Source organism: Stegodyphus dumicola, chromosome X2 (assembly GCF_044657685.1).
Source record: "Stegodyphus dumicola isolate Sdum_Otavi_A_Nest chromosome X2, ASM4465768v1".
In the NCBI taxonomy this organism is placed as follows: domain Eukaryota; kingdom Metazoa; phylum Arthropoda; class Arachnida; order Araneae; family Eresidae; genus Stegodyphus; species Stegodyphus dumicola.
Genome location: NC_140781.1, coordinates 103,996,556 through 104,017,647, shown reverse-complemented (window position 1 = coordinate 104,017,647; position 21,092 = coordinate 103,996,556). Strand labels below are relative to the sequence as shown.

The 21,092-nt window shown below is 35.0% G+C and overlaps 1 protein-coding gene across 3 annotated transcripts in view; it reads right to left on the bottom strand.

Moving 5' to 3' along the window:
- Positions 1 to 361: 361 nt before the first annotated feature.
- LOC118184687 (uncharacterized) overlaps positions 362 to 21,092 on the bottom strand; it is a 117,852-nt gene continuing 97,121 nt past the window's right edge. For all 3 annotated transcript variants that reach the window (XM_085809780.1, XM_085809781.1, XM_085809782.1), the window contains exons 6-7: positions 12,931 to 14,619; positions 362 to 567 (exon numbers count right to left, since the gene is read on the bottom strand). In XM_085809780.1, coding sequence (XP_085665906.1) covers positions 454 to 567; positions 12,931 to 14,619 — 1,803 coding nt within the window. In that variant the 3' untranslated portion in view covers positions 362 to 453. The remainder of the gene's footprint in view (positions 568 to 12,930; positions 14,620 to 21,092) is intronic.

Here is a 21,092-nt window from a genome sequence, read left to right as displayed (position 1 = left end):
TTTTGTAGAAATGCTCATATTTACATTCTTATAACGCATTTATCGAAATTGCTTACTGCTTCGCCGAGTTAAAAACCATTGCATGATTTAATAATTTAATATATGAAAAGAGTTCTAAAAAATATTACTATATTTATTTTACCTTTTTATGATAACCTTAATTTTATGTCACAAAGTTCTTAGTTAAACTAATTAACAACACTAGTATATCTGAGTGTACATATATATACACATATATTATTCAAAATATTTATCAGAATATTAACATTAATGAATTCCAGAATTTGTACTGGAATGTGGCACAATTCACATTTTTAACACATTTAAATTCATTCTAGCAATAAATGCAATACTAAAGAAATTGGTATTTATGAAACTTTTTATATGATTTCAAACATCAGAAATATTATTAAAAATTTTCATATGGATGGAATCAAAAAGGCAAACATGATATTACATAATGATGCAACAAAAGCAAGGATTTACTAAAGCTGCTCTTGGTGAAAGATAGTGTTGAGCCCGGACACCAAACCTGCGAAATTCTGTCTTAACATCTTCTGACTGATCCTGTAAAATAAAATTTTTTTTTCAGATCTTTATCGATAAATAAATTATTGTTGAACAGGGTATTTCAAAACTAATGGAATAAACTATAAAGGGTAAAGAGCACACCGAAGCAAACACTTTTCATCACAGAACGTACGGCCTCGCGTTAAGCCGTTAGGCGCAGAAAGGCACTCGCTCTGTTTTTCGCATATAGAGACATAGGACGCTTTAGAGTTTTCGCAAGCAGCGTTATCGGTAGTTTTGCGTTCATTTTAGTCAAGGAGGTTAGAATAGAAGGAGGGAAGGTTCAACTCAAACGGTGAAGCTTGGCGGCCATCTTCCTGTTATCACCGTGACTTGTGCAAGGAAGTCTGTCATTGCAACATTTTTTTCTTTTCTTTTTGAAGCATGTCAGCTTGTATTGCATATGGATGCACAAATAGATTCTCGAAAAAAATTCCGGGCATTATTTTTCACACGTAAGTATTAATTTTCTTTTTTTATGTAATACGACAACTATGTCAAAAAATATCACAATGTCATGTGGTTTTCTTTCCAGATGTGAAAAAAAAGGACTTAAAATAGGTTATTTAATATAACTATAATCAAAATATATTAAATACATTTTAATGTTTCTGTTTATAGCTGGTATCTTCGTTCCTTAAGATACAATGCTATATGGTAGGATTTAAATTGTATAATTTGAACGTTTTAGTTAATTCGTTTTATAACTTTCATGAAATGTAAGAAATCAATTGTTACTATTTTTATTAATTGTAAAGGTGTTAAATAAAGCAATGCTTTTTTTTATATATTAATTATTATTCATTTTTTTAAGTTAAGATAAACTGTTCTGTTGTTAAAAATTTTTTATGTAAACTTACAAATTTCTAGGCAGTATAGTGATAAAATTAAGCAAAATATTTACACAATTGAACATGTGGAAAGATGTATCCAAAAACTTAAATAAATAACCAAACCAAAACCAAAAATAGGTGTATTTCTGTAATTCAACTTAATTAAAGGCAGTTTCTTTGAGATTAATAAATATGAAATGCGCATAAACTGAAATCAATGAATTCACATAAATCTGTTTTATTTCATTAAGATTTATTTTCTAACCTAAGCAAATCCGTGAAATATGCAGAAACATCATTTTTTAAAGGCTTTAATGTTATGCGCATGGATTTAGATTTCGAACTATTTCTTAATAATTTGCTGTACATAGTAAATTATGGATATCATCTTTATTACTTTAAAACAAAAATTTAACAATAGCGAGGGATTTCATTATAAATTTAACATATTTTTACTGGAAAATAAATGCACAGAACAGCTTAGAAACACGTACATGTCACTGCCGTAATGCAATGTTTTGAAGTCACAAACATGGACGCCGCTTGTTCAGCGGAGTTTCATTCCCCGATAGTGGAGGAAACTGCGAACCCTCCCTCCTTCTATTCTAACCTCCTTGATTTTAGTCGCATTTGTGTTTTGTACTTTTTCATGTGTTTTGTCTGTGCTCCTCCGTTGTGACATCGCTTTGCTTCTCGATTAGTTACTTATATTTGATGTTTTTGTTTCATACTAGTGCTGAAGTTCTTTAAAACCATCCCAGTAACTTTGGTTAAGGTGTGATCAATTTATAAAACCTACTATCTTAACCGCCTCCTCGTTCATCATCTTCCCAGAGAGAACTTCAATTCTCTGTTAACCGATATTTTTGTCTGAGTAGTCACCATTTATGGGTTATCGACTTCATCATCTTCCCAGAGAGAACCTCAATTCTCTGTTAACCGATATTTTTGTCTGAACAGTCACCATTTATGGGTTATCGACTTCAGTTACTGCAAGAGTTAAGGAATGGACGAGAATACAAGTAAAGAGAAGACAGGCGTTTACGTTGAGAAAGAAGGGAACGCACCTTTTGTCGCTTAAAAACCGCTTAACATATGCGACCTTGCATTTCGTAATGAAAGGTTTTTGTTTCCATGTGTCCTATCACTTTTGGAACACCCACGCATACACATTAGTATGTAAACATAAGTTAAATGAAAAATTTAATTTATAATGTATTATAGAAGGAAAAAATATACGTGTTTTCGAAGTTACAGAATTTTTACATCTTTTTAACATTCGCATAACACATAGCATTCACATATTAGCAGGTACACAAGATTTTTTATATAGGGATATCTTTTATAACCCCCTTGTTTAAATTTGAGCGCATTTCAAATTTGAGCAAAACTGAAGCCGTAATTAATTATATATACATATCACTCAATACTTCAGTAATATTTACCTAATTAATTACACTTTTCCCTTTTTTATGTAGTGGCATGACAAATTTCATGACATAAAGGGCGCATAAAACTTGTTGCGTTTGTCTTGATGTTATCACAACTAATGTTATCACCTCATGTTAACTTATGCGATCATTTTCCTAATCGCATAATACAATTTCTTTTTTCCCATGTAGTTAAGAAACAAGAAACTTAGAAATTTTATTTGTTTACTTACTTATTTTCAACTTCCATTTAAATTCCGTTTTAATGCTAACCGAAAAACTGCTTCTTTGTGAAATTTTTAATCACCTTAAACACAGATTTTCCTTTCATCTTTGTATCTGTTGGACGAAACAATGTTATTTTGAAGATCAGCAGATCTGACTTCAAATAAATTGCAAGAGTTATAAATAAAGATTCTTTAAAATCGCTCAAATGATAACAAATTAAACTAATAATTATTCGAAAATAAAATGGCGAATTAATTCACAGCCAGATAATAACATAAATATATGCCTAGGGCATATATGCTTGTGCCTAGGGCTGAAAGAGAGCAACCGCATCGGACGCACCAGAAATTTGTTCGATCGTGATAAAACTTGAAATGACGAATAAAGACATAAAAGAAAAGAATGATTACAACTTGATACCAGTCACTGCATTCATTAAACAAACTTATGTTCAGAATCATTACATCGTAAAGTTATGTACAGCTGCCTCCGGAGACAATAGATGAGGATATTCTGTCTAGAATCTGTTGAAGTTATTTATGTTACAAAAGAAAAAACAAGGTACTGGAATTTTTTATTTTATATATTTGTTTGGCAACATCTCAGAATGTACTTCAACTTCTACTTTGAGAAGCTCAGTTGAGCGATTTGTTGTTGACTTTGTCATATAACTTAACTTGCATTAAAAGCATGGATTAGAAAAACGTTTAGTATGATTCTTCTTCAGTTTTAGCATATTTAATCTTAAAATGCAATAGGTTATGGATTTTACGCACGCTACATGCGCAAAAATGATAGTAGAGTTTTATTTTTAATGCAGAAGTTTTTATAATAAGACAATAGCGTTAACCCTAACCACGCGATCGGCAAAGTTTTTTCTTCTCATTATTCAAGTCCTGAAATCATATTTTGTTTAAAAAAAGCCCTAGAGGGAAGTATTTGATTGAACTGGACTAAATATTCAAGTGTTTATCTTTTTATTTCGATAAAAGTGAAGAAGGTTCCAGAAACGCTAAGAGTAAATAATGGAGGTAGGAAAGTTGCAGTTGAAGCCATTAAGTGGAGAATCGGATTGGCTGATGTGGAAGTATAGAATCAAGTTCGCTTTAAACTACTATAACGACTCCTTGGAAGTTGTTGAAGGAAAAATAGTTAAAGCCGATCAGCCACCTGAAGGAGCTGTTGAAGCAACTTTGAAGAAATACTCGGATGATCTTTCACGATATATAAAAGGCGAACACTTGTGCCATGATGATACTGACGAATTCTATGACAGAAGAAACCATGCAGAAAATTATGAGGTTTGATACTGCTAGAGAGGTGTGGCTAGAAATTCATAAACTTTTTGAAGCAACATCTGACAATCAGTTATATAATATTTTCCAGTGTAAGTGGACAATGAATGATCGTATGGCTGCCCATCTATCAAAGCTGAAGAATCTTTGAAATGAATGAAATTTAGGTCTTCAAAGAAAGCAAGAAACCCAACTGCCTCAGATGTTATTAATTTGCAAAATTTTAGACACACTACCTCAAGATTACCGTTGTTTTAAGTCAAGTTGGCTGCTTCTTAATGAAGTGAAAAGAACAATTTATGAGTTAACTACTCAATTATGCTCTTAAGAAAGAGAATATAAAGAAGAAAAATCTAAAGGTGATGTCCAAAATCAATATGCGTTAGAAGCTAAATCAAGCAAAATAAAAAGAAATTTCAAATGTAAAAAGCAGATAGGAAAATGCAACTATTGCCCCCAGAGTGGACATTGGATTAAATTTTGTCGAAAACGGATAGAAGATGGAAGACCACCGAAGCCCAGTCAAAATGATAAAGTCTCAAGAAAAGATGGTGTTAAAGCAAATATGTCCTTATTTAGCTCTAGACGAAGAAGCTTCCTCATCTGAAAAGAATTGCTATGACTGGCTGTGGATAATGCTGCTTCAAAGCACATTACCAATAATAGTGATTACTTCACAGAATTTGAAAAATTTGAAGCACCACATGGAATTACTGCTGCAAATGGCAAAAAACTACCAGCTGTAGGTAAAGGAACTTTTAAGGTAGTAAAGGAAAATTATGACAACAATAAAAGGAGAAAAACAATTCAAAGAACTTAAAGAAGTTTGGTTTGTTCCAGGTATTAGTAAGAACTTATTTTCCGTACTGGCTGCTCAAGATAAAAACTAAAATAGTAGATTTGAATCAACTGCAGAAGAATGCTGGTTGAAAATCAACAATGAAATTGTACTCTATGGTACAAGAAGCATAAGTGGTGGTCTCTATAAAATTCATATGGAAGTACTTGTTCCGAATAACCCAGTAGAAGTCAACATAGCTGTCACAAGTGATTCAACTCTGCAGTTATACCATGAGCGCTGGGGTCACCAGGACAAACGTCATATTAAGAATGTCCTTGAAGAACAGATGGGTATCAGGGTTAAACTAGACAGTCAACTATGTGAACCCTGTATATATGGGGAAAACACATCGTCTAAAATTTGGCAACAGAGAGAAGAAAACAAAGCCCGGAGAACTTATCTCAACGGATGTTTGCGGACCGTTTGACGAATCCTTCGAAAGGTATCGTTATTTTGTAGTCTTCAAGGATCATTTCACCAAATTTAGGTATGTGGTTTTCCTTCGCCATAAATCAAAAGTTGAAGAAGCAGTTGAAAGTATGCTAGCACATGCGAAAAGCTTAGGACATACCATCAAAGAGTTGTTAAGTGACAATGGTGGTGAGTTTGATAATAAAAATGTTAGGCTTATTCTAAGACAAAATTGAATTCTTCAAAGATTAACTGCCCCCTATACCCCACAGCAAAACGGTGGGAGTGAGCGAGAAAACAGAACCTTGGTAGAAATGGCAAGAACTTTGAAGAATTCTAATTCTGAAGTTAATTTTCCCTCATCATTATAAGCTGAATTTATTAGTACATCTGTCTATATTTTAAACAGAACAGGGAAAAGTTTATCATCAAATGTAAGTCCTTACGAATCTTAGATGGGACAAAAACTTAGAATAAGACATATGCGTATAGTTGGATCCATCTGTTTTGCTCAAATACCAGATCAGAGACGCAGAAAATTGGATAAGAAAGCCGTAAAGGGCTACCTAACTAGGATATGATGGAAATGAACGATATCGCATCTGGATAAAAGAAACCAGTACTATTATCTGCTCACAAAATGTAGTATTCAAGAAAAACCTATGAAAAATTGCGAAACTCCAGTAGAAATACCTTTGCCTGAACCTAAAATACAGTTACCTGAAGCTGAAAATGAGGGGAAGCAAGATCAAGAAGATTCAGATAATCAAACAAGTTCTGAAAGGGAAAATGAAGATGAAAAAGAATCACCTGCTAGGAACTTAAGAAAGCGAAGTGCAATAAAAAGGCCTATACGTTTTGAAGATTATGTGATGGCATCTGAAGTTTTTATGTGTGATGTGTATGAACCACAGTCATACAAAGAAGCTATTAATTGTAACGAACAGGATTTCTGGGAAAAGGCCATGGATTCTGAAATTAGCTCCTTGAAGGAAAATGACACCTGGACACTAGAAACCCTTCCAGATGAAGCAAAAGCTCTTCCTTGAAAATGGGTCTTTCGAATCAAGAAAAATCCAGATTACACAGTGGATAAGTACAAAGCAAGACTTGTGATTAAAGGCTTCAATCTGAGGCAAGGTATTAATTATGATCAGACCTTCAGTCCAGTCACAAAGCTAGGAACTGTGCGTTCACACATAAGCATTGCAGTTAGTGAGAATATGCATCTTATGCAATTTGATGTTTCGACTGCTTTCTTGTACGGTGATCTAGAGGAAACTATCTATATGAATCAGCCTGAAGGATATAACGATGGTACTAATAAAGTATGCAGACCCAAGAAAAGCTTGTATGGGCTAAAACAAACTCCTCGATGCTGGCATAAATATTTCGGAAAATTCCTGATGGACCTTGGGTTTAAGGTCAGTGAAGCAGACCCATGTCTATTCATTTGAGAAGAAAACGGTAAGAAGCTACTCATAGCACTCTACGTGGATGATGGACTGATCGTTGTTACTGATGAAGAAGATTCCAGAAATTTTACAGACCAGTTGAAGTTAAAGTTTAAAATTACCAGCAAGTCAGCTTCATCTTTCTTAGGACTAGAAATACAGCGTCTTGAAGATGGAAGTATTAAGACAGGGCAAGAAGCATATGCCACAAAGATCCTTCAGCGGTTTAGCATGAGTGACTGCAGACCAGTTCATACACCCATTTTGAAAGATAAAGTGGTTTACACAGAAGACGTTAATGAAACAAATATCCCTTACCGTGAAGCTGTGGGAGCATGGATGTATTTAATGATGGGGACAAGACCTGACTTGGCATACTCTATTAGTGTTTTGTCGCATAAATTAGAAAATCCCTCTAAAGAAGACTGGATCAAGATTAAGCGTGTATTTAGATACATTGCAAACTCCAAGCAAAAATGCATCGTTTATATATCAGGCTATAAACCAGAAATTTTAGAATGTTTTAGTGATGCTGACTTTGGTGGATGTATTCAAACAGGCAGATCAACCAGTGGAGTAACATGTTTGTATGCAGGTGGAACAATATCTTGGTTGAGCCAACGCCAAGCCATGGTTGCAACATCAACTACAGAAGTGGAGATAGTTACAGCAAATGAAGCTGCAAAAGAGGTGATTTGGCTGAACAGACTGATTAGTGGTGTTTCTTCATTGAAACAAGTGCCAACCATCTATGTAGACAACAGTGCTGTAGTAAGACTAGCTTAGAACCCTGAGTTTCATCGCAGGACCAAGCACATACGTCTAAAACATTTTTTTCGTACGTGAGAAAGTTCTGGAAAGTAAAATCAATGTGCAGCAGATTTCAACAGAAGTGCAAGTTGCATATTTGTTGACCAAGCCCAACGTTGTTGCCAACGACAGACGTATCTTGCGCTCCTTGCCACGAAGAATTTCGTGGACTTGGTCCAACTATGGTCAGACAAGTGAGCATTAGTAGCAACTACAAGCATTTCTTGGTGGCGTTCTTTATCTGAGGACGAGCTAAAAGGCCATCTGCAGCGCTGGTAATGCAAAAGAAATTTCTTCGATGTTTCATCAGGCAGTTAAAATGCAACAAAAGACCATTAAAAGTTATCGGATTTCATAGGCAGTGGCTCTCTAAGAGGTAACTCCAGCTGATGTATACTGCTCCAAAATGATGCGGGGTGAGCATATTTATATAATAAACTATCATTAAATATTGTTTCTAATATTTTCATAGTAGTTAATAATTCGATAAATTCTTTTTCATCTTTGGCTATAATATAAAAAGCTAAAGTGGCCAGACGCCGCGGATTGCATGGAACAGTCCAGCATTACAATGCTGTGTCCTTCTTCAGTCCTAAACATGCCCCGGATTCTGTAAATATACCCAGATTTTGTACCCATGAGTTTTAATTACACCGTTCTATGAGGTTATGAAGAGTTCTTGTTAAATCAGAAATTCATACAATAATTAAATAACACACAGGTCTCCTCCACATAGGAATTTTGCGAACATCTGAGAGTGAAAATCGTGCTTTATCAATGAACACTATCCGGCTTTAATCCGATACATACCAAGCTTCGTGACTGCAAAACTAGATTGTGCTTGTGCTTTGCTTCCATATGACTCAGAGGTATCGCTTAGATGAGATTTCATTATGTCCCCTTGGATTATCCCTTAGATGCGATTTCATTATGTCCCAAACTAAAAGACTTTAAAGAAAGAGGACGCTTTTGCCAAACATTGCTTATCCGATTTCACACCGTTTTCATCCATACATCCTTTTTCGTGAACATGAATGTAAATACCATTTAGGAAATTACATTGTGGCACCGTCTTTCTTTTAAAAATAACCATGGGTTTAGATTTTTGTACCGTCCGCTAAGCGGGAAAGCGCTACGGTGAAGTGAGATTTTTCGTTTCCCGTTGTGCTATGTAAACCGTTTTTGTGCCTTTCAATAAATCACACACATATTGTTCCCCTTATCTCTGATCAATTCCGTATACCATTGCTCGAAAGCCTGGGAAAAATCTTCGAATAAATAAGAGCATCACATATGTACCATTCATGTTTCTTCGTAAAGAAAAGGTCGCGCATTATACTCCAAATATGCCTAAAAATTAAAAAATGCGGTTTTGAAATTATAGGCGTGCGTTATACGTCGGGATATATAGTAATTTTTAAATGCATCTAAATTTATGGGACGTCCTGTATTTCAAAAACATCTGTGAATTTCAGATCGAGATATAGCACACTTGTTAACTTTACGTACGTTAACTTTACGTTAGAACGTGCTTCATAAAAAGATCGATATTTTCACTCGAACCCCTCTTATACCACGCTGTTTGAGTGCACTTCGTGAACTCCATGCGTCACTCACGAATTGTCGAAAATATTCCTAGATATTTCACTCTTAAAAAGGAATTTATATATTTTCTGATGCTTAAAAAAGAAATTTCATTGAATATATGCATCCGATTTTGTTTTAATAAATCATAATATATGTATGTATACATACATATTCCTCTTGATGGAGAATCATTTTAAGAAACCACATTGATACGATATAAGTATTCCATATCAGTATGCATATTACTAATAGATAAAAATTACAGTTTGTTGGCCATGGCTACAACAGAAAACAATGCGTTTCTATAGGATTCTCGTTTGTCTTTCAAAATATACTCAGCCTTTTCTATTGAATCAGCGTTAATTAACACTGAATATTCTGATTACTAATACTGCTCGATATATTCTATGCGACAGGCAAAATAATAGGAACACATTTTGCCGCACTCAATAAAATATCACCGATGGTATATTATGCGAGAAGAGAGAAAAGCCGAAAATTTTCAATGGAAAAGAAAGCGGGACACAAGTTTTCGATGTCACGAAAAAGACATCACAAAGAAGAACAAAGCAATCATAAAGTTTTATACTTCAAACACTTAAAAAAAAAATATTTTGAGCTAAAATAGGAAAGAAGAGATAAATTATTTTCGCGATTCGATTTGGCACCTTTTTAATTCAACGTTAACTTTCTTTTTATACCTTCACTCTCAAGAACATTTCGAAGTTCCAAGCTAAATGGAAACTTTTTCAGGAAAGCAGAGACCAATAGTACAGGTAACTTTGCTGATATTCTGAACTATGAAATCATCCCGGACGATTTCCTCATACAATAATTATTTGACCTTTTGCTGCACACTTAATTAGGCAAGCCAATAATTAATTTTACTCGTCAGTACTCTGTGTTTACGCTCCGTGTGCACCTTCTCACATCATCTCTTCTGACAAGCATTCTAACTAGATTTCGACCGATCACAGTGAAGTGCCAGCAGGCTACGAGCATCTCACGGACTTTTAGATGTAACTACTTTGAACTTGTTTTTGTTTGGACCAGTGTTGCAAACAGCTCGCGTCAACTCCTGAGCCCAGGCGAAAAATTGCGCCGTATTGCTTTTTCTCCTTCTTATTTCTCCCCCCCCCAGAGGAAACTCAATAAGGAATTTTCTAATACCAGGCTCCGCAGGGAACTCTTTGCATGACTGGGAAGTATTGCTCTTGCAATAGAAACTCAGCACAATATAGTAATATATCGCAGTAAAGTGGTTAGTGATGCTAACTGCCGTACTGAAGAGCCCGGCTTCGAATCCTGGAGTAGGCAATCGATGTAAATTGTCTGTCCCTTCAATAGGAGGTAACGGTGGCCGCCTAACAGGTGCCTCCATAATAAAATGATCAGCGCTTCTAGCCTTAGTAGTGGCCAAAGCCTAAAATGGCTAGTGCCGGCCATTAAAAAATACAAAAGTGAGTCAGCTTCCTCCTTTGTTTACTCATCGGAATATCATCAGCCATATACACTTGAGTAGTGAAGAGTGTCAGGACTACTCCAAAACTGATTATTGATGCTCTCATAGGAAAGTATGTTGGTGCTAAATAAAATTTTGTCGAGAGTGATCGTCCTAATTAAGATTATAAGGAAATATTTCAAGCATATATTTTTGTTTTTGGTGAACCATAGCATTAACCATAACCATAACGAATAATTATTGTTCATTAAAATTAAGTTAGTGTAATCAAAAAGTGTCTTTGATACAAACACTCACAGCCTCATAAATGGGTTATAAGCTAGAAGTATTAAATACATATGATCCAAAGTAAGTTTTAGGAGAGGTTAATAGTTATTAGTTATTCTAACTTGGATGTACGAACATAACGCAAGAGATTTTTTTTCTATGTTATTTTATGAAATTAAATTATTATTTTTAATTAAAATGGCAAGCAACTAGTTTCTTTTTTAACATTATTGTACTCTGATGATTATTTGACCCTCTTGATATGCTAAGTTTGACATGCCTGTTCTAATGAGATGTAGTTTGGGTTGCTCAGGCTACTGATGGTTTGCGTGTATGGTCCCAGTAAAATTAAGCAATGAATCCTACCTACATGATTAAAAATAGTACAAGCTGGCGGAGCTTGTTGGATATTTATTGATGGGAAACATTTCGAACCTTGGTAGTTTTAGCTTAACGTGTAACTGGAATGGCGTTTCGAAAGAATACGTGCACTTTAATGCTTAGTTTTTATTCGCAAATGGAAAATTATCTTCCAAACTGCCACCCAAAATGTGTAATCTTAGAATAATTGCAGAACCATTCTGACATCAAGAAACATACGGAATGACCCTTCCTAGTCTCTCCTTACTTTAGCCCAACTGTATATTCAAAGAACGTTTTGCAGTACCATCTGTGCCAATTGATCAGGTACCAGCATCTGTTAGTCTATTAATTATCATCGATTAGGACTGTCATGCAAAATACATATTTGCAGAAACTTCTGCTAATTTAAATCAATGCCAAGGAAAATTCAGGTCATTATCAGAACAAAAGATGACTCTAACCCATGTTAGATAGTACTAACACATTATTCGATTCTAACACATTTATTACATTACAGATGGCTGTAGCCCAATAATACTCTACATAAACGTATGCTTGTCTCAGGGACATGCAGTCAGGATAGACTGTCTTGTACAGTGGAAAAATTTACTATTACTTGGGATTTGTGCAGTTTTTCCACCCCGCAGTTCGTTCAGCTGATGGGAAACACATTTTAAACTTTTTTTCATAAATTAAAGCAAAGTTTTTCTGCGTTTTAAATCTACTGCAGACATGCATATTCAGACGGAGAGCAAGGCCACGTGCCGGGAAAATCAGTTCTTGAATGATATAAGTACAACATATGAAAGGTCATGTGCTTATATTTGATTAAATAAGTATGCCTATCTAACATTAAATATGCTTTTATTTTCAGTTAATGCCATATGAAAGCAATGTAATCGCATTTTGGCTCTTAAAAAGTTTTGTGAAATATTTCCTGTCATCCACGTTTCTTATGACAATAGATTTATCACAAAAACACTGCAGAAATATATTTGATTATAATTAATATAATAACTTCCATGAAGTGTTTTATTAATTATTGAAAAAGCGTTTAGGAGAATTACTTAATTTTAAATATCTTATTGTGTACAGATTGTGAGAAAATTACGCTGTCATTGTGGATAATGTATTATTATACACCCTTTTACATTTTACACCTATCAATGTCTGGTGTTAACAACTTAATATTTGCTTTCTCAGCCAGAATTTGCCCATGGAACCCTGTTATATATAGAGGGATATTTCTTCATATGAATAATTACGTAACTAAGTCAATACATGTGTTTCATATTTTGTTACGTTTCTTTTACATTATAAAACTTACTAAAAACAAAATTCAAAGAATATTTAGCAGAAGAGCTACAAAAATAACTAACCTGGTTATTTCCCCTTTCAAATGTTATTTCAGTCGCTACTTCACATGATTCACAATTCAAATCGTCAAAAGTGTTCTCCGAAGTAATAACACTACTTCTGGGATATTCCTTGGACTCATTGACTACGTCAACTTTAAATTTCGATGTAGGAATTTGTCCATCTTTTCGGCTATGTACTTCTGGAAGAATATCTGAGTAATAATCATCAACAAATCCAAGGTTAATTTCTCCTTGATTAGCACGAGATATTTTACCAGCTGTCTGATTGTTTTCTCCAACTACTCTCTTGAACTCGTCATCATACGGAAGATTCTCTTCCGTTCTAAGAAGTTCAACAGCCAAGGAAAGCTTGTTGACGTAAACATGTTTATTCTCATGAAGAGAAGATTCACTTTCGTATCGATGAGGTATAAGCTCTACGTCTTCTGACCCAGCATCACTGCCGCTATCAGCTTCATGAATAAGGATTTCAGCATTAGTAATGCTGCTTGGCATTTGGCTTTCAGGATTAATGGGACTAGGTGATCGAGAGTCATCTTCTGAGTGGTCAGTGACATTTTCATCGAAAGCTAGTTTATAAATCGATTGGTTGGCCTGTAGAGATTCTAAAGCAGTTAACTTCTTAAGTTCCATTTCCATTTCGTAATTTAAAATATCAGAATTCAAGAGGTGTGACACATAATTATTTTGAGATAAAATGGATTTGCTCTTAGGATTTATTTCATTTTCTGGGTTTGTTTTTTCAGAAAAGTTGGAGTTTCGTAACTTCTCGTTTGTGAATGAACTCGCATTATTGCTACTCTGTGTACCTTGAAGCTCAGAATTATTTAGTGTACTTAAAATATCAGGAAGAAATGTCTGTGAATGAGATCTACAAGAATTTTCATTTGCATTGTAATCAGTTACATTGCTATTGGAATTTTTGTCAGGTTGTAAATTTGAGGCGTTTAAATTTAATACGACTGGATCTCGTTTATGATTGTCTTCTGCATCTACACAAGATGATAGCTCAACATTCCGAAAGTCTTTGGTGTTGGATGGAAGATGGGTTTCTGAAGGCACAGTAAAGGCATCTAGGTTTTTGTGGTTTGTGCTTTTGTTATTTATATTTTGATTTTCTGACTCCTGTTTCTTCTCGGAATCTACATCATTCACAGTCTGAGGTTTTAGGTTATTTGAACACCTTTCAGCACTCGAACTGATATTTTCTTGCTTCTTCGTGTTTCCAGTCGATGTTTCAATTTCTTCTGAAGGGTTTGTGGAGACAGAAAATTCAGTGTTCGTTTTCGCGGGAACAATTTTGTCTTTGAAATAACTGAAATTATTTTCTGGCTGTTTCTTTGTGTGAACGCCACATGCATTTAATTTTTTCCTCCCTTGTACACTTTTTGGCGGACTAATATTTGTTTCTTCATGTGCTGATAACTTACTGTCTTTATTTACCCTATTCCCGGGCGGAGGAATAAGTCTGTTTACATCATTTGGTTCTGGAAGTCGTTTTACTTTTGTTTCTGAAACTGAATTTCCTTTATTCAGAGAGTTCGTTTCTGAAAATGAAGTCATTCTTTCAACATTATTCGATTGGCAATTAGGTTTCCTGGTAACTACATCGATTGATTTTCTGTTGCTCTCTTGCTCATATCTCGCTGCTGGCTTTTCGGGTATGACTGCATAATCAGCATATATTTCCTGCAAAATAAATATAAAAAATACTGAATATGTTTTTGGAATTATTGCTGGAAGATAAATATAAAATCAAACTGAGTATTAAGTGTTAAAAATCAAAACTTTAAATGAAAGGTAGGCAAATAAAATAACGAGCGGAACCACTCAAAATACGAGGGTAAGTCACTGAGTAAGTCACAAATTGAATATTTGAAAATAACAGTGAGTATTTTCCAAGTATATTAACAGATAGAATCAAAATGACCTTTCTGGCGCACTTTTCCAAAAACCTGAACGGTTCTGTCACATGTCAAATCTTTTTAACAAAATATGTATGATGTTTACATATTTTTTAGATATGACAGATACTAAAAAATTACAGAAAAAAAGAAAAAATCTTAAGTTTTTGGAATAAAATGCATATTTTTCAGAGATGAAAAAATACACAAAAAATCTCATGTTTTTAGAATAAAAACGGCATAAAAATATGTTTTCTGGATATAAAAAACTCTAAAATTTTTAGAATAAAAATATGTTTTTAGATATAAAATAAGCTCAAGTTTTTAGAATAAAAACCATATAATGTTTGTTTATTAGCTATCAAAGAATTTTACGTTTTTTGAATAAAAATGACATAAAAATATATATTTTCCAAAATAAAAAATACACGTGACTCAAAGTTAAAAAAATTGTACATTTTTAAGATTATTTTTCTACTTCATACAAATATTCTCCATCAGTCACACCTTTTTGATTGAACATGTAACATCGAAGAAATTTCGACCATCACCATTCATAATCCGAGATACGAAATTACAAAACAACTCTCAATAAAAATAGAAACAAGTAAAATTGAAAACGTAAAATCATTAACATATCTTGGATTGCCAAAAAATCAGCTTCATAGATCATCTCTAAGATATAAAGATTCACACCCACCAAATAGGACAAAATCTTCGAACGATGCAAGGAATTGACTGGGAATTGAACCCTCACATCACTAAGATCCTATAAAAAGCCAACATCACAAAGATCAGCAAACTGGAGCTGCGATATGGGCCCTGCCGATGACAGAAAGAAAAAAGTGATTGCTAACATCCATACAGCGACATTTCATGCTAAATATCGCACACGGCTTTGAAACCACCTCCAGCACAGCTGTGAATATCTTAGCAAGCACTACGTCGCTACATCTTTAAGCAATCGACAAGGCTATTTACTCTCCAGATCTTCAACTCATTAAAAGCATCAGCTTCAAGGATTACATCTACTCTGCGGATGATTATGAACAACGTCCTCCTCCATATAAAAACACATCCGACCTATCCCTTTACCAAAACTGAAATCCAAAAGAACATTGACACACAAGAAACAAAGGGATTGACGCTTACACTGAAGGATCAGAAATCGAAGTAAAAGTAGAATGTGCAGCAATCTTTCCAATACAGCAACATCTAGACTCTGAAATAAAATGGAAATGGTATTTAAACAAATGCAATATCATACATTTAGCGGAACTCTGAACCATAAAAGCTACTATCAGCATTGTGCCAATAAACAACTTCTCCAAAATATCCAATAACTTTAGACAGCTAAGCAGTCATACTTTCCGTCCGAAATCCAGACAACCATTCTCACCCAGCCCCTGAAATTAATCAAATCTCTAAAGATCTCAATGCTTAAATAACCAAAACTTTGATCAAAGAGCACAGCAGCAACGTTGACAACGACACTGCCGACAGTCTTGCAAAAGAAGCAGCTCCTTCCCAAGAAGGCGACTTCCTCAACAACAAGGTTGCGCACTCACCAGTTCTAAAAAAATCAGCACATAAATCAGAAGCTCTTCTTAACATATTACCTCATCTGTCATGGCCCATATACAGATTAATTTCTTAAAAGAACCTCTCTAATAGCGACAACTGCGTCTGTGGAGTTAAAGGAGATGCTGACCATTACCTATTTTTCTGCCGTCTTACAAGTGGCCTGTACATCCAGAAACTCACCAATCCATACTTTAATTAAAAAAGACTAGTGATATCTCAACGTCACCTACATGAAAATATCATGAAACTACACCAATAGCTTGTAGGATCCCTCACTCTTTTTGGCTAAAGTAAAAGTCGAGGAACCTAATGAACTACTAAGCGACTTATCGCTGAGTTCAAATAACTAAAGAAGTAGACTCAATAAGGGTTAACTACCCTTTATTTCACTCAAAATGAGATGAAAATTTGGTCACTTTCTTAGCGCTTACAACAAAGCCTCCACTTGGGTTTAAACTCAAAAATAAGAAATAAGAACTACGACTAACTAAGAGATTTAGTCGAGCTAATACAGTTCTATCTCAGTTGCCCCGTAATCTAAACTAGCCGGCGAACTATCAAAAGGCACATAATATACGGACAATCATAACAGTTTAAAGAGAGATTTAGCCTGAATGCAAACACGCACTACTCAGGATTCCTAGCTCTTTGTCACGAAGTAAACTGAACCTTCTTCAAATGCTAGTTCTAGCTCATTTGCATTCAACGCGATTCTAAAAACTCATTCCGGTACGGAGTTGTAAGTGGAAACGAGAACTGATAGGAAAGCACTTTGAGATTAAATAACTGTTATAAAATTAAATATACCTTACAAGCTTAGTGCTCTAGGACTGGACCTATACCAAGTCACACCTTAGAAGCGAAATCGAAAATGTGGAAAGAGAAATGACTAGGTTGCATTCTAATAACAGATTCTGAGCAACATCAACAATTTCCATAATGCTTCAAAACACGATACGAACTGAGGTGAGCCCATGAATTTTATTTATGAACTTTGGACTGAAAGATCTGAACTCAGTATAATCTTACCTGTCCTCAAAGGTAACCTCCAGAAAATCCTCACAGAAAAAGAAACAGACATCCCAATATATTAGCAATATGAAATCAAATATGTTTTTCTCCCATATGTTCTAGTTCCATAAAAATGTAAAAGCTCCAGTGCACATCAGTCTCCAAAGTATCAACTTTACTGTATTTACGCATATTGTAATGAGTATACTCAACAGCTGTGTTATGCAATTTTGTCTAATTTTATCTTACTCCTCTTGTGTTTAAATGTAACGATTCCAATGTGTACTTCTCTCACAACAACCAATCATGGATAATCCCACTAGAAACTGGAATCCAATAAGCTTCGTGGTACGGAATGCCTATGGGCTTCCCAGCAGACTACAAGGATTTGCAAAACATTTTCTACACACGATATTGACATTGAGATGATAACTAAATTTCATGCTCGACCATGCTAAGCTCAGTATCCCTGATTACAATCAATACAGATATGATTGGCTGAACTACCATGGCGGCGGAGTTACTATTTATGTTAAAAGAACTTTACCTTCCTGTCTCATAAATGAACTCAGAGCTCAAGGTTTCGAACTTGTGACTGTGTGCATTTCTCTCCCTATTTATCATGATACTCATTTCAGTGTCTTCTACAAGTTCGCCCAGCAACAGACTTAGTGATAGTTTACTTGACTCCATTTCACCTGCAGACATCCTCACCATCAGAGCCGGCGACCTTAACGTCTAACAAAGTGACTGGAATTGTTGTCGTACTGGAATTGTTGATGAGCCTTGACAAGAGAGACGGTACCTTTTGATTTATGGTTAAATATTTGAAAAGAAAATTTTCTCGCAATCGTCCAATTTGCTATAACAATTAAACTGCCACCTCACATGAAGAAAAAGCCAACATTTTCGCATCGAACCTGGAATCTTGCACAACTCGTAGCCATTTGATAACGACATTGAACTGAATATTCTACTAAAGGTTCGTGATTGGCTAAATCTTCCAGCAGCACATAACATCCCTGATATAGTTAGGTCCATTGAAATAACGGAAATCATTAAAAAACTGAGGATTAAAGAAGCACCTACAAACGACTAAATTTCCAACATTGCTATTTGAAGTTTGCCTACAGCTTTTTATGTAAGCAAACAAGTATAATTAAAGCCTGTCTAACAAGTAAAATTAAAGCCTGTCTAACAAGTATAATTAAAGCCTGTCTTATGAATTCTTACTTCCCTAGTTCTTGGAAAATTGCTAAAGTAATATCCCAAAACCGGAAAGGATCATATAACATCTGACGGACGCATCAGCTTGTTACTGGGCCTAGGAAAAATTTACAAACGTGTCACTTTGCTCAGAATGAAGCCATATCTGCATTTATTTCCGCCCGAACAATTCGAATATAAACTATCAACGACAAAGCAACTTATGCGCATCACTGAGTTTGCGGGTGCAGCTTTCCACAGCAAGCTTAATGTCGCTGTTCTCATGTTGGACATTGCGAAAGTCTTAGACCGCATCTGGTATGAGGGTCTCATCTCCAAGCTTATCCCCATCAGTTTGGATAGAGAGCTATTTTTCTTATTCTGTCCTTTATCTCCGACCGACAGTTCAAAGTTTAAGAGAGGAATACACTCTCCGCTGAGAGAAATATCTCTGCTGGTGTGCCTCAGACCAATTTTATACCTTTTCTACTTTGCTGAGTTCTCAAATCTCACTAGCAGTTACAGTTCCTTGTTAGCTTGTTATGCAGACGACATTGCCTTACGGTCAAGTCTGCTAACATCAAGCATACGCTAGTTCCAAGGTTATTACTTCCATTGAAGACTGGTGTTGCAGGTGGAAAGTTTGCATTAATGTGCTACGTCCCAGTTATTTCTCATAAAAGAAAGAAGACGTTCTATGCACCTCAAGTAACAACTAAAACACTTCAACGCCCCTATTCCGATTGGCAAGAAGGCTAAGTACTTAGGTGTTACCATTACTGATCGCTATACCAGGACTGACCATATTCAACACGTATCTTCTTAGTAGAATACTCAGTCATGATGAACGTATCGTCTCTTGCCAATTATAGGCAAATACTCGAAGCTTGTTCTGAGCAAAAGAAGATTTCTTTATATAACTACTCTACGTCCAATTCTGACCTATGCTTCTTTGGCCTGGGCACCTGCTAAAAGTTCGGATATTATCAAGCTGAAAGTAGTTCAAAGTAAATATATAAGAATAATTACAGGAGCTCATTACTATGTGAGAATTCAGCTCTAACACGATGACCTAAAGTTTGACTTCACGGACGTTTTCCTTCGAAATACTAATAAAAATATCTTTAGGAACGCCTACGACTGTGACGTCTTAATTATTTTAGTGTGTTCCATTATGAGATACTGAACGAGGATAAATACCTGCGTCCTTTTGCAGCTCCTATGACACAAACCAGAATTTTCCCACCTAATCACAACTTTCCGGTATCTTAAGAAATGTGTTTTCAACAGAAGACTAACCTAATTCAAATTATTTTGCCGAAATCAGTTGTTTCATCCATCACTAGATGTCGCCACACGATGACATACCACAGCTGCAAGTCGCTTGTTTTATCGATTTCACATCTCTGCTGTGTGTAATCCACACCTAATTTGCATGTTGATGTGTACATACTTCTTTGACTTTGCTTCTGTACTTACTTGCAGTACTGTAATTATGACTAGAATTTGTGTTTTACTGCATTTCAAGTAGCTAACCGGTGACGTTATGTCTGCGATCTATCACGTGACTATGAACATTTCTGAATGCAAAGTTATAAAGTTATATTACAGTAAACACTGTAATCACCTTCCATTTTATTTTGCGATTAGAAAAAGCATTATCTAATTATTTTTTTTTCTTTCAAATTTTTGACTTGTTTTTCCATGCAGTTCTTTCACTTCAGGCTAAAACATAGAACTACATCAGCCTTTGGTACGCTCACGTGACTAACGGTCACACCCTCTTCTGCACCTTCCAACGCACCCGATGTGGGACTCTGATTAGGACTTTCTGTTATTAGTCGCCCATGGAGGCATTATTTTCTTGAGCCAGAACACGTCGAGTAAAATACTCGATAATATCGCTAAATAGTGGTAGTTAGAGCTACATTCTAGGCCTGCATAATTTTATTTTTGTTGTTGCTCCTGATGAAGAGGGACCTGTACTCGTTTGCCCTCGAAATCAATTAAGATCTTTACTAAATCTACGTAAATATTTTCGGTTTGTTAAATTAATTTTAAAAATTCTAGAAAAAAAAATCATGCCTGACTTTAGTAGATTCATCATTCATGCGCTTGCACCAAGAGCTATGTCTGTGCTTTATGTATATGTATTTACATATATTGTCAAATTCGGATTTCTAAACGTGTTTCTCCTATGAAATGTTTAAAAACGAGGCACAAACACGTGAATAATTTCGTTGGTAACTGATGATTAGCGGTAGATTAATTTTTACATTACTAATTAGATTAACAAATAATTGATAAGATTTCTTTGTGTCAGATGGTAATATTAATTCCAAAATGATAGCTTTCTCTGATAAATCACCTCGATAAACGAACTATTAAAAGCTATACAATACGTAAAGTTTCATTATGTTAATCTAACCAGTTATTATGAATTAGATCTTTACTGTC